This window comes from Cibotium barometz, chromosome 18 (assembly GCF_041138505.1).
Source record: "Cibotium barometz isolate CiBa-2024 chromosome 18, ASM4113850v1, whole genome shotgun sequence".
NCBI classification, from domain to species: domain Eukaryota; kingdom Viridiplantae; phylum Streptophyta; class Polypodiopsida; order Cyatheales; family Cibotiaceae; genus Cibotium; species Cibotium barometz.
The window spans coordinates 51,295,473-51,308,641 of NC_141063.1; the positions used below are offsets into that span (position 1 = coordinate 51,295,473).

At 39.7% G+C, this 13,169-nt stretch overlaps 1 protein-coding gene across 3 annotated transcripts; it reads left to right on the forward strand.

The window, feature by feature from the left end:
• Positions 1–1,423: 1,423 nt before the first annotated feature.
• Positions 1,424–3,219, forward strand: LOC147629451 (transcription factor MYB8-like). Of its 3 annotated transcripts, none has more exons than XM_086813008.1 (4): positions 1,424–1,578; positions 2,019–2,148; positions 2,349–2,755; positions 2,882–3,219. In XM_086813008.1, the coding sequence occupies exons 1-4, from the start codon at positions 1,449–1,451 to the stop codon at positions 3,181–3,183; spliced, it is 969 nt and encodes a 322-aa protein (XP_086669134.1). In that variant the 5' UTR covers positions 1,424–1,448; the 3' UTR covers positions 3,184–3,219. The 3 variants fall into 3 exon arrangements, with proteins under 3 accessions (XP_086669134.1, XP_086669133.1, XP_086669132.1); XM_086813007.1 differs by having other exon boundaries at positions 2,349–2,494; positions 2,588–3,219; XM_086813006.1 differs by having other exon boundaries at positions 2,349–3,219.
• The last annotated feature ends 9,950 nt before the right edge of the window (positions 3,220–13,169 follow it).

A 13,169-nucleotide genomic window follows, 5' to 3' on the forward strand; every position in this document is an offset into this window, starting at 1 on the left:
ATGCCTTCCCCACTGAAAGGTAGATTCCAACGATTGTGACATCCATGTATCATATCACAATTGTTGGAATCTACCTTTCAATGGGGAAGGCATAACTTAAGCATATCAACTCCAAATTCCTCGGACGTGAGTGGTAGATTATTTTTCAAGGTCTTTGCAAAGGTATGTCACATGTGGGGGTAACGTTTACCATGGATGACATGGCTCTTCTTAGAGGGCCCTTTTTTAGTCTAAATTTAACCTAAAAGAAAGTGTCATGAGACTAACCTTACAAATGGGCGGGTTAGAGCACTGAATGCTAGGCTACAACTTTCTCTAAGGTATAAAAACATAGTTTCTATGAGAAGAGGTGGTAATAACAACCTCTATGCCATCCATGGTATAGACATGATATTAACGGCCTCTTTGTGTGATCTAAAATATATAAAATTAGAAAAATAACTCATCAATACATGAATAAGTCTATTTGAACTCAAATGACTCCTTGCATACTTCTAACTATATAGCGAATATATCTATTCTTAACATGCTTCAACCATGCATACAACTAAACTGTAAACCAATTACAAGAAATTAAATACATGCATGAAGAACATTGTACCAAAAGCTTAACAACACATGATTAAATCTATTTAAATTACAAGAAACTAAATCCGTGCATGATGAATGTTGTATCATTTAATATTTCAAGAATTAGTTGTTATGTATATTGCTTAATACACACCAATATATAGTAAGGGACTATGAAAACACGTAGAATATCAATTGTATATGCTCAGAATTAGAATGCCCAGTGCCCTCTATATGTGTTGTTTCTTAGTAGGCTCATGGACTCTAGAGGAGGTTTCCTCATTTAGTTGCTGATGGACCAAGGAAGGTCCCTCTTGTGTGCCTTACCACCATCATCAAGGAATCTTGCAACAAGGAACTAATGGTCCTCTCTAGATTGGAACAAGAATATCATGTCAAACCGGCCAAAGTCTTCCTACACATCGATTTGAGGATATCCTAGTAGCCCACAACATTGGCTTGATGATAATCTTTAGAGGCCATGAGCATTCAGAAGGACACTGGATCAGGAGTTACACAGTAGCATCTAGATTAATCATTATGGGTAATGGATGGAAGGAAACAAGACTTGATGTTTGTCTAAGAGACTCCACTGTCCACGAGACGTTTAGATTTGAACGTAGTGGGTGAAAGGAAACAATCTTTGGGTCAATAAATCATTAATTCTGTTGTCAATAATGTTGCTTTCCTGAAGTGGAAAGTCGAGCTAATTTGTAGACGAACTCGACAATGGTCACTGTAACACGTACACGTGTAGAACGTTTTCTTGGGTTTATTATTACTATCCGTGTCCCTCGTCCTTAATGAGCACGCATTTCTAGATCTGTTGTAGCCCCTTGGAGTTCTAAGCGAGAGAGAGAGGACAGAGAGAGAGCGCTATGGTGCGTGCCCCTTGCGAAGAGCCAGGTCTAAAGAAAGGGCGTTGGACCTCGGAAGAGGACCACATGCTCATTACGTACGTGCAAAACAACGGCCATGGGAACTGGAGAGGTCTCCCTAAGCGAGCCGGTAATAATCCATTCTAAACGAGAATTCTAAGCAAGAAAAGAAAATTAAACGAAGCAGAATTCAGCAATGATAAACGACCATTGCTGAGTTGTAATAATCCATTCTAAACGAGAATTCTAAGCAAGAAAAGAAAATTAAACGAAGCAGAATTCAGCAATGATAAACGACCATTGCTGAACTCAGCAATGGTGCCCTCTGTTAATTACTTTTAAACGACCATGCTATATTCGTTATGATCAACAATATCGGACACGTTATAAATTCACCCCGTATAGTATAGTTTAATTGCCTGTGTCCAAAGAGCGAGAGCAACATATTCAGGCACTAGTATGAATGCGGTAGCGCTACTACTAGTACAAGATCATGGACGATACAAATTAAATCCTTATAGCTTCCATTTAATTAAACTGTTAATGCGTGTGTAATTGTATATACGCTAGGGCTATCAAGGTGTGGGAAGAGTTGTCGATTGCGTTGGACAAATTATCTTCGGCCAGGCATAAAGCGTGGCAACTTCTGCTCTCAAGAAGAGCAGACAATCGTCCAGCTTCATGCAAAGCTTGGAAACCGGTAGGCTATAATTATATGAGTAATATAGAGATAGGGTTAATTATATTATATAGTATAAAACTTGTTCTAAGCTGTATAGGGTTAATTATATTATATAGCATACAGCTTGTTCTAAGCTACATCTTAGAAGCGTTAATTATATGATATACATAAGATGAGGATTGCTATATTAATTTTGTGTGTTTGTTGAAATGATATAGGTGGGCGACCATAGCTACTCATTTGCCAGGCCGAACAGACCACGAGATCAAGAATTACTGGAACATCCACTTGAAGAAGCGTCTCTTGAAAATGGGCGTTGATCCAGTCGCCAATCGCCCTTCTTCCTGTAACCTGCACATGACGGGTGACTGCTGCCCTAATTATTCCAGTAGCCCTCTAATCAAGTTCGCTCTCCTCTGCTTTACTGATCTTTTCTCTAATTATGTCTCCACTACAGTGCCTCCCCTGGCACACGAATGGAAGAATGCTACGCTTGAAGCTGACGGCCGTTTAGCAGTAGATTGCATCAAATCGGCAGGCTTTAGTGAGAACTATTTAAGGCTCAGTAACCTCAATCAGCTCTTAACCCAGCTATCGATGATGAAAATGCTCGGTGATTATCAAGGTGCAGCAGCTAATTATACAGATAACATTAAGCATGACGAGCAGCTGCTGGCAGGGCATAATCAGCAAGCATCTCATTCTACTATATTGTCTTCTTGCTCTGATCAGCTTCCCCTTTTCAATACAGAGGATGGATTAAACTTAAATGAGATAGCATATGAGCAAACTACACCATCGCTCCATGGCCAACGTGGCAAGGCAGACAGCAATCAGTTGCTCCCAAATGGCACGCCACAATTGGCCGGATTTGAAAAGGAGTATGCAGGAAGTCTGCCCCGTCATCCTCCTACGTTGCTGTGGGACCATGATCTCTTGATGGCTGACGACATTGCCAGCTCATCACAATCTACAGTGAGCACTTCGGCAAATGAGGACTTCTGGACCAACCTGTTAAATCTCCTGGACCCTTACTATTACCCCCACTCTTAGGAAATTGCATTGCCCCCCCCACCCCCCCCCTCCTTTGATCCCTTATAATGTATCTAAAAACTAGATTGTCCCTGCCTACCTTAATCCCCACTTTGCAACTTTTGATGATCGCAATAAAGTAGTAGTAGTAGTAGTAGTATGCTCACATGCTGCGTGTTGGATTAATTAAGTTGTAAGAGTGGTTTTAGAATTAGCATCATCGTTTTGTTGATCCATGTAAAATTTCATAAATGTAGCCACAAGATCTGATATTATGGCTTTCAGGATACACGTCCTTTCATTATATAGATTACTTCAATCATCACTCAAAAGAGGTTGCTAATTTCACTCTAAGCACAAAAGGCAATATCATAATATATCAACACAATTCTCGAAAAAAATTGGGCTGCAAATCTATTTTATCAAATCTCTAGATCTTAATCAAAGATTCGTTTCTCCCTACACAGGGTAAAATCAGTTATTTCTACTATTGTAAGGGCTTTAATGGGTTCATATATAACACATTGAACTAATTGATGAATGGGGAAACCTTCTAAATGTTAGAGAGAGTGTTAATTACCATCATGAGACTCCTATATGTGACCCAGAATAATTTATTAAAAAACACATCCAAACATGTTCACCCTTAATCTCTTGAAAACTCCCTGTCTTAGTTTCGTTACATGGTATCAAGAGGATAGAAGACCCTTGCTAAGTCCATTACTCCTTGAGCAGAAGATTATTCTTGTGCTCTTTAACCAAGTCAAATAGTCATGTGATCTCTCTCAATGCATTGTTAACCCATCACTAGCATTAATAGAAGAGAAAAGGCACGCATACCAAAAGGATGTATAATCAAGCTATGAAGCAACTCCTTAATGACATACTTCATAGATGTATTATGAGATTAGGCATTGTATTATAAGCAATATACCATTTAGGAGCCATGAATGCCCGCCAGATCGATGTGGAAACACACTTTAAAACCCATGTCCATTGTTTAAGGTTAAAAGGAGGCACAGTGACTAGGCAATCAACTCATATAAAAGCCTAGAATCTATGATAAACAGGCACCTATCTCAAGTGGAGGTGACATAGAGGAATATAGAGCATTAAATGCAAGAGAATATGTTAACCTGTAGCCTAGTACAATCTACAACCTAGAATTAGGGAGAAGAATGTGGCCTTCCTTTTTGCATCATCGGTAATGTTACTAGCCTTGTATCTCAAACCTATATAAGAGGACTCGTTCTAATGCAAGAACACGATTCACATTCTCATCATTGCTTCCACATTATGATGATTAAGTGTGTCATTAACACTAATCTCTCTAGCTCATCAACAAGGATTTCATTAACGTCTTTACAATTTCGTGATCACATTAACAAAACTTGTTATTAATATATTAAAACTTGTGATCACATTGTATATTCACATGACTTGAGCAATGACCTGCCAAAACCTGCTAGTCCCGTAACCCCATCGGGGTTCTTTTGTTTTCTCGGCGGGCCCACCGGGAAAACAAAAGAACCCCAGCGGGGTTCTCTCATGTTTATAAACATTGCCCGACACCCATCGTGCAACTTTTGGGGAGATAGTCCTTGTTTTGGGGGCGTGATATCTCTCCTCAAAGTACTTGTAGAGCTCTCGAGTTGCTAGAAGTGTCCTCTTGGGAAGAACGTCCTTATCTTAGGGGCTATCGTCTTTCCTTGTAGTAGGCACTCCTAAGGCTATTGAGCCACTCATCCTTAGTTCTTTGAATTGGGGGCAAGGTGTGGTTCGTAGCTAATACTTGCAGAGATTTAGGGACAAAGTTGGAGTCATTCAGCTTTGCATTTGAGCTACGTAGGTAATCTACCTCATTTTGCTTTATGAATGGTTTGATGGAGCCAAGAGTCCTGCTTAGGGGCTTGTATTGGTTCTTGATACTTGATATAGTTTAGAGTAGACAAGGGTCTATTGTCCTACACTAGAGTATTGGGCAAGCATAGATCTTTGATTTTCTTTGTGAATGTTAGAGAAGGTCTATTGTCCTATACTAGAGTATTGGGCAAGCATAGATCTTTGATTGTGTAAAGTATCCTTAATTGGGTACAAAAGGCATCCTTCATTGGGGGTGCAATGTGCATGATAGTTTCGAAGTAGTTTTATAGTCAGACCTCGCAAGATAGTTTCGAAGTAGTTTTGTGTTATGTGATGATCTTTTGTGTTTGTCAAGATAGTTTCGAAGTAGTTTGTCTACTGATGTATGTTTTGTAATACGTGAGTGACTTTGTTATTTTTTCATTTGTGTATTCATTGTTATATGCTTGCTTGAATAGATTATTTGAGATGGAGGACAATGTTGGATCCAGATACCTCTAATAGAGTCCAAATTCCAAATAGTAAGAAAAAAAAGACACCTGGGATAGAGTGGCAATATGCAATTAACGTCGGTGATCGATTCATAGATTGGGAGTGTAAGCTATGCCACGCAGTAAAATCAGGTGGGGCGCCTCGACTAAGAGAACACTTTTTAGGCGGAGCGAAGAAAAAGTCATGTACCCACCCCTCTGCACCTGCAGAACGCATAAGAGAAGAAATTCAAAAGAAAGATTCAAGAAAACATTACACTCCTACCGTTAATGTATCAAGGCAACAAGAACACTGTTGTTCTAATCATCAAACTCCGACTACATCGCCTGCTTGTACTCCGAACGTCAATGTGCAACCAGAAAGTAATCTACCCAGTGCATCTTCCTGCAACAAGCGGAACTTTGACGTAGGAAATATACCCATGCGTCAAACTTCATTGCAAGAAAGCCTACGTCAAGGTGAGCTCGATGATGCACAACTCGCCCTTGCTGAAGCGATTTACTTATCTGGGAGTGCTATGATGATGGTGGACAGTGAGCATTGGAAGAGAGCATGGAAGAAAATTGGTGAGTTTGGACCAGGGTTTTCACCGCCTACGTACCATGCTATGCGAAATGATCTATTAGAGAAATGTTATGCGCAAGTAAAAGAACGTGTACAGCATGGAAGAAAATTGGTGAGTTTGGACCAGGGTTTTCACCGCCTACGCACCATGCTATGCGAAATGATCTATTAGAGAAATGTTATGCGCAAGTAAAAGAACGTGTACAAAGAATAATTCTTAGCAATATAGAGCTTTCTGGATGTAGTATAGTAAGTGATGGATGGTCCAATGTACAAAGAAAACCATTAATTAATATAATGGTTATTTCACCTAGAGGTGAGACTTTCATCCGTGCCGTGGATTCTGCTGGTTCAATCAAAACTGGGGCTTACATTGCTCAAGTCATTGGCTCTGTGATAGAGGAAGTGGGTGCCAAAAATATAGTCCAAATCGTCATGGACAATGTAAAGAATTGCAAGAATGCATCCAAAATCCTAAAGCAGCACTATCCACATGTTTTTTCGGTAGGCTGTAATACTCATAGTTTGAATCTTGTATTAAAAGATTGGTATAAAATTGATGATACCAAATGGTTTGCCTCAATCGTCGACACTGCTCGCCAGCTTGTGAGATTCATGCTCAAGAATAGAGAGTGTTAGATATTTTTTGACCTCGCATGTCAGTTATGTTAAAGCTTCCAGTGGAGACTAGGTTTTGCACTCACTTTTACACTTTTGAGTCTCTTCTTCAAAATAAAGATGCAGTTTGCGAAACATTTACATGCATGACATTTCATGACTGGGAGAGTACTCAAATTGAAAAAGTGAAAGAGAAAATCAAAGTCTTGAAGGCAACGCTTATTACGAGAAGAAGTTGGTGGAGCAGTGTGATGGATGCGTACCATGTAATGATGCCTGTTATGTATGCCATACGAAGTCTTGATCAAAGAGCGCCTAATCTCGGAAAAGCATGGATGCAATGGTGGACTGTCCACCCAGCAGAGTTTGGAGTGTCATGAGAAATTAGAGCATTCAGTGGTGGAAAAGCAATGGTGTGTACCATTCTCCAGTAGACAAAGAAAAGTCCTATTGAGTTACTTCCATGCTAGATGGATTGGAGCGCATTCACCACCACTGCACAGTGCTGCTTACATGCTAGATCCTGAATACTGGAATATGGATTTGATGTCCAACGTTAAGGTGGTTCAAGATTTTTATAGTGGTAAACACTTTTTATAATAATGTTGATGATCATGTAAAGTGCATAAAGGAGATGACCTCATTTCGATTGAAAGAGGGTTTATTTTCCAACTCCCTTGTTCAACAAATGGCTAAAGAGCAGCCTGCATGGAAGTGGTGGATGATGAATGGTGGTGAGCACTATGCTTTATTGCGCAACCTTGCGATGAAGGTTCTAAGTCAGTGCTCTTCAAACTCAGGCTCAGAAAGAAACTGGAGCATGTACAAATATATTCACAATCGACTTCTTGCAGATCGAGCAGATAAACTTGTTTACATGTATTGCAATGAAAAGATCTTGCGAGACATTGAAAGCGAAAAGTATGAAGAAGATATGCCTAGATGGATGTACCATTGTGATGATGCAGGAGACGAGAACTTTGATGTTGGACGTACATCGTGCACTAGCCTTGAGATAGAAGACAATTTGGACATTAACTTAGATGAGCTTAGTTTAGCAGACGAGAGGGTAAATGGTGAAAGAATTTTGGAGCAAGATACTGACATAGAGGAAGAAGCCATTTCATTAATTTCATAAAAAATACTTGTACAAATGATTGTATTTGGAGAAATTATCAATACAAAAGTAGGATTTATGTCTTTCTTAGCTTTCATCTTGAAATAAATTACGAATTGCACTAGGAGTTGCATCTAAAGGTCCCGGTGGTTTATATTCGCTAGCCATGCCGAACTCTGTATAAATACCTTGATTTATTTGGGACACTGCACATTGCACATGTGGAAATACTTTGCATGTGCCTCACTAAACATATTAAGTGGTAGTAGTGTCCACAGGGTAATATATACTGGCCGCTCCACCCATCGAATACTTTGTAACATACAGGACATTGGGGGGTGGAGGAACTAGTAGCCTCAGCAGAAACTCCCACAAGATCATGATGTATAAAAAAATGAGAGATGTGGTTCCCTTGGCGCACAGGAGCTATACACGAAGAGATGGTCTGTACATCTTGGCTGATCTTTGTGAGCTGCTCTTGAATCCCTCTATTGGCTGGGGGAGGAGTTGACGGTTGAGATAATCGTACAACTTCTTTCTCCTTCTCTGCTAGCTATGCCCCTAAGCTTTCTTTGACCTTGTTTAACTCCAATCTAGCACCCTCCACCATGAGAGCAAGTTCCTCCCTTGTGAATGTCACTGTCTCTTCACGTATATCGTGGGTGCTGACAGTGGCCTCTCTGGAGGTGAAGTCCACTGGAGTTTCCAGGATAAATTGTGCATATAGCATCTTAGCAAAATAGAGTGGAGCGTCGGCGTTATGGAGAGGATGACCGTACACGTCCAAGAAAATGCGCTCGGCATTAATTTTGATATCATTATGAGTGCAACGCGAAACCTTCCATCTTCCCTTCTGGACATGGCCATATTTCCTTGATCATCTCTGTGGTTACGCGCTTATTTATGTCTTTGCATTGGGCATAAGTAGGATTTGTCCATTTCGACAACCTCCATGCTGTTCTCATAGCTTCGCGGGCTGTCAGTCCATGTGCAAGGGCCTTCATTCGCTCATATGCCTTCTTGGCTAACTCTTGATGCTCATTTGCTTGTGCTTCTGCCATATCTGCATGAACGTAAATGACTTTAGGATTTTAATGAATTGTAAAGATCAACGTAAGATAAACTGACCATTACCCTCAAAAACTTAAAGTTTAACACCACGAGATGAGATGATATGAATTACAAAGACTCAATGAGAAATGTCCATTTGACTCAAAGAATATTTCAAACAATGCGCGCAAATTAAATTTTTTGAAGAGAAAACATAAACTTAAACACCACAAGAGGAGAGAGATATTGCAAAGACTCAATGAGAAAATATTTCAAACAGTGCGCACATATCAAATTTTGAAGAGAGACAAACAAAGAGCCATTCTTGAAACTAAATCTCCTGATACTGTTAAATTACAAAATTGGGGTGAATGACACCGATAGCTCTACAAGAGGACGTTGTGCCCTCGTCGGGTCAGTATTTAGTGATCCAAAAAATTCCACTACTTGCAAGACAGATTTTTACTCTTCGCGATTAGGTAGACACATCCAATTTTTGACTCTATAAATAATAGTATCCATGGTAACTAATAATAGTATCTATAAATAATAGTATCCATGGTAACTTTGTCATAGGAACTATTGTCCATCCACAGCTCTTGTACTTTCTGCCAAAAGTCATATAAAATTTGTAATAAATACCCTAAAGCAAAAACATCAGATGCAGGAGTGTATGCAGGGTTTTCTCCATCCTCGATCCAAACGAAAAATTGCTCTGGTGAACTCACTCAATCTGAAGGGGACCTTCAGAAGAGTATCACCAAGCGAGCCGCCATTATAGTATGGGAAAATAGTAATCCAAGGAGATTCTTTTGTGAAGGCAATACACCTGATAATTGATGGGTGTAGAACCTGCATGCCCTGCTCTGCCTGGAAGCTCTCAAACTTGGCGCTGCCTTCTTCTTTGTAGTGCTTTCCGCAAAAAGTAATGTGCTCTGGCAAAAATGATATACCTCTAACTGTGTACTCTTTTACTGTGCCAAAAACACCAGAGCCTATTGTTGGCCCTTCAAGCAGAGCCTCGTGCAGGACGCCAATGAGGTGTGTGCACATAGAATTGTAGATTGTGCGATTAATGGCACCCCTCCCACTCGCATGTGGCTGGCTGGACGTTACAGCGACGTCCTGGGTAATGCGCACTCTTTTGGGGAGTGACTCTGCATCTAGTGCCTTCATGCGCTTGCTCTTGGCTCTTTGCTCGCTCCATACAGCATCCCATAACTGTAGACGATGCATATTAGCTTCAGGCAGGGCAGCATCTCTAAGATCATTGCATGCTACACGCATGCTCCCCAAAATAGTTCGTGTTATATGTTGATGGTTGAAGTTTGCTATCTTTTGTCTATCAAGCAAGTCAGCGTTGCCTCCGCTTCGAAGTCAACGCACGCTATGCATTTTCCCATATCTGCTCTAATAGATCTCGCATGAGTATCTCAGGCTCATTGATCTTTTTGACGATGTCTTCTGAACATTGTGACATTGCGATGATTGCTTCAATGCGAATTGCTCGTAGAACGATTTTACCCTCTTCAGGGGAAAGCATGATGGTCATCTTCGTAAATCTAGCAAATATCACTAAACACAACAAAAACGGAATATTAAACAACATTACTGAAATCAACATCCCCCAAGCAATACATCATCAAACGTGAGAGAACAGCAACAAGTGTATCATTACTTATCAATGATCAAACAAAAACGGAATATCAAATAATATTACTGAAATCAACATCATGCAATACATCATCAAACGTGAGACAACCGCAACAAGTGTATCATTACTTATCAATGATCAAACAAAAACGAAATATCAAATAATATTACTGAACTCAACATCATGCAATACATTATCGAACGTGAGACAACCGCAACAAGTGCATCATTACTTATCAAGTGCAAACATGTTGCACTCCTCATCTACACACCTACCGTGACAGAGAGAGAGAGAGAGAGAGAGAGTTGTGAAGTGTATCATGAGAGAGAGAGAGAGAGGGGGGGAGGAAGAGAGAGAGAGGCGTGACAGATAGAGAGAGAGGGAACATTAGATGACATTTTTAATAGTTTTGTGAGTTCCTAAAGAGGAAAATAATGTTTAGTATTGTTTTATATTTTAAGAAAATAGAGGGAGAAAAGGTAATTTATTAGGAATTATATATATTTTAAGAGAAAAAAAAAGCACTCCTCATCTACACACCTATCGTGAGAGAGAGAGAGAGAGAGAGTTGTGAAGTGTATCATGAGAGAGAGAGAGAGAGAGAGAGAGAGAGAGAGAGAGAGAGAGAGAGAGAGTTGTGAAATGTATCGAGAGAGAGAGAGAGAGAGTTGTGAAGTGTATCATGAGAGAGAGAGAGAGAGGGGGGGAGGAAGAGAGAGAGTCGTGACAGATAGAGAGAGAGGAAACATTAGATGACATTTTCAATAGTTTTGTGAGCTCCTAAAGAGAGGAAAATAATGTTTAGTATTGTTTTATATTCTAAGAAAATAGAGGGAGAAGAGGTAATTTATTAGGGATTATGTATATTTTAAGAGAAAAAAATGAACTCCTCATCTACACACCTTTCGTGATAGAGAGAGAGAGAGGGGAGGGAGAGAGAGAGAGATATTCATTTTTACGAGTCACGATATCATGAAATTAAAGTTAAAGACAATATGATGTAAACTTTGATCCATGAAATACTCATACTGCGTTACCAACCAAGTATCGCATGGATCACACACAATAAAAACAATACAAGCCGCATCAAGCAAATTTACAACATTTTTCTAACCGCGTTAATGATCAAATGCCGCAATATGCAAAAAACAATATATACACTAGCGGACGACACAAACTTGCCGCGTTAACGACAAAATGCCGCCCGAATCTATGGGAATACGAATAGGATACGGACATACACTGGCTGCGTTACCGACCATATGCCCGCATTTGACAAAGGGAAGGGAAGGAAGGTGACATTGCCATAACAATACTATGCTTGCCGTGTTTCCGACTAGTACCGCTATGGCATGCCATACTTACCATAGGACACAAACAAGCCGCATTACCGACTATGTGCCCCACGATAAGCACCATTCCGAAGAATGGCCTTACGTTAGATATTTTTTGACCTCGCATGTCAGTTATGTTAAAGCTTCCAGCGGAGACTAGGTTTTGCACTCACTTTTACACTTTTGAGTCTCTTCTTCGAAATAAAGATGCACTTTGCGAAACATTTACATGCATGACATTTCATGACTGGGAGAGCACTCAACTTGAAAAAGTGAAAGAGAAAATCAAAGTCTTGAAGGCAACGCGTATTACGAGAAGAAGTTGGTGGAAGAGTGTGATGGATGCATACCATGTAATGATGCCTGTTATGTATGCCATACGAAGTCTTGATCAAAGAGTGCCTACTCTCGGGAAAGCATGGATGCAATGGTGGACTGTCCAGCAGAGTTTGGAGTGTCCTAATATGCACTTATATTCACACATATAGCTACGTAAATAACCACAAAAACCCTGGCAAATCGCAAAATTGCCCATGGCTCCTCTCTCACTTCGATCTCTCTCTAGTTTGCACAGCTATGTTGCGCGTCTATGTTCTCATTCTCTTGTAGTGAAAGTCTAAGACAAACCCTAAAAGATATTATTATAGATATCTAAAAAACTTAAGGTTTCCATATTTTCTTTGCACTAATATGGATCTCTACAAAAAAGGGAGTTTCTAGTGAGTTAAGATCTTTGTATTAATCTCTTATTTATAAGAGGATTAGACACTACCACTGAAATCATTGTTAGTTGGAAAGACCTTCTCTTTTGCTACATGGCCACACTTCCCATGGAGATATTCAATGGGACATGCTTTCACATATTACAGGTTAGAATCAAGTTAATTTTAATGAAAAAAGGGTTACAGAGCATAGCTAATGGGAAATAAAAATACCCATCTACTAGAGAGGGAGAACAAACATGGGTTCCTAAGGATGAGAAAGCTTTTTCCATTAATGCATGAGGCCTCAGTGAGATAACTATATCCATGATCACATTGTAAATGCTCAAGATTCTATTGAAGTGTAAGGACATTCATGATAAAGTATATGGAGCAAAAGGAAAACACTCCAAGATTAGCCTTAAAATACAATTCTTTAAATTATAAATGAAGGCTTCTCACACTTTTTAAGCTCACCTCAATCATATGAAAATCCTAATGTATCAACTAGCAGTTATTGGGACACCAATAGATATTGAAGATGCCATTATTGTTTTTTTTTAAAGCATGTCTAATGAATTTTCTAGACATTTTATCTATACTCTTATGAATAT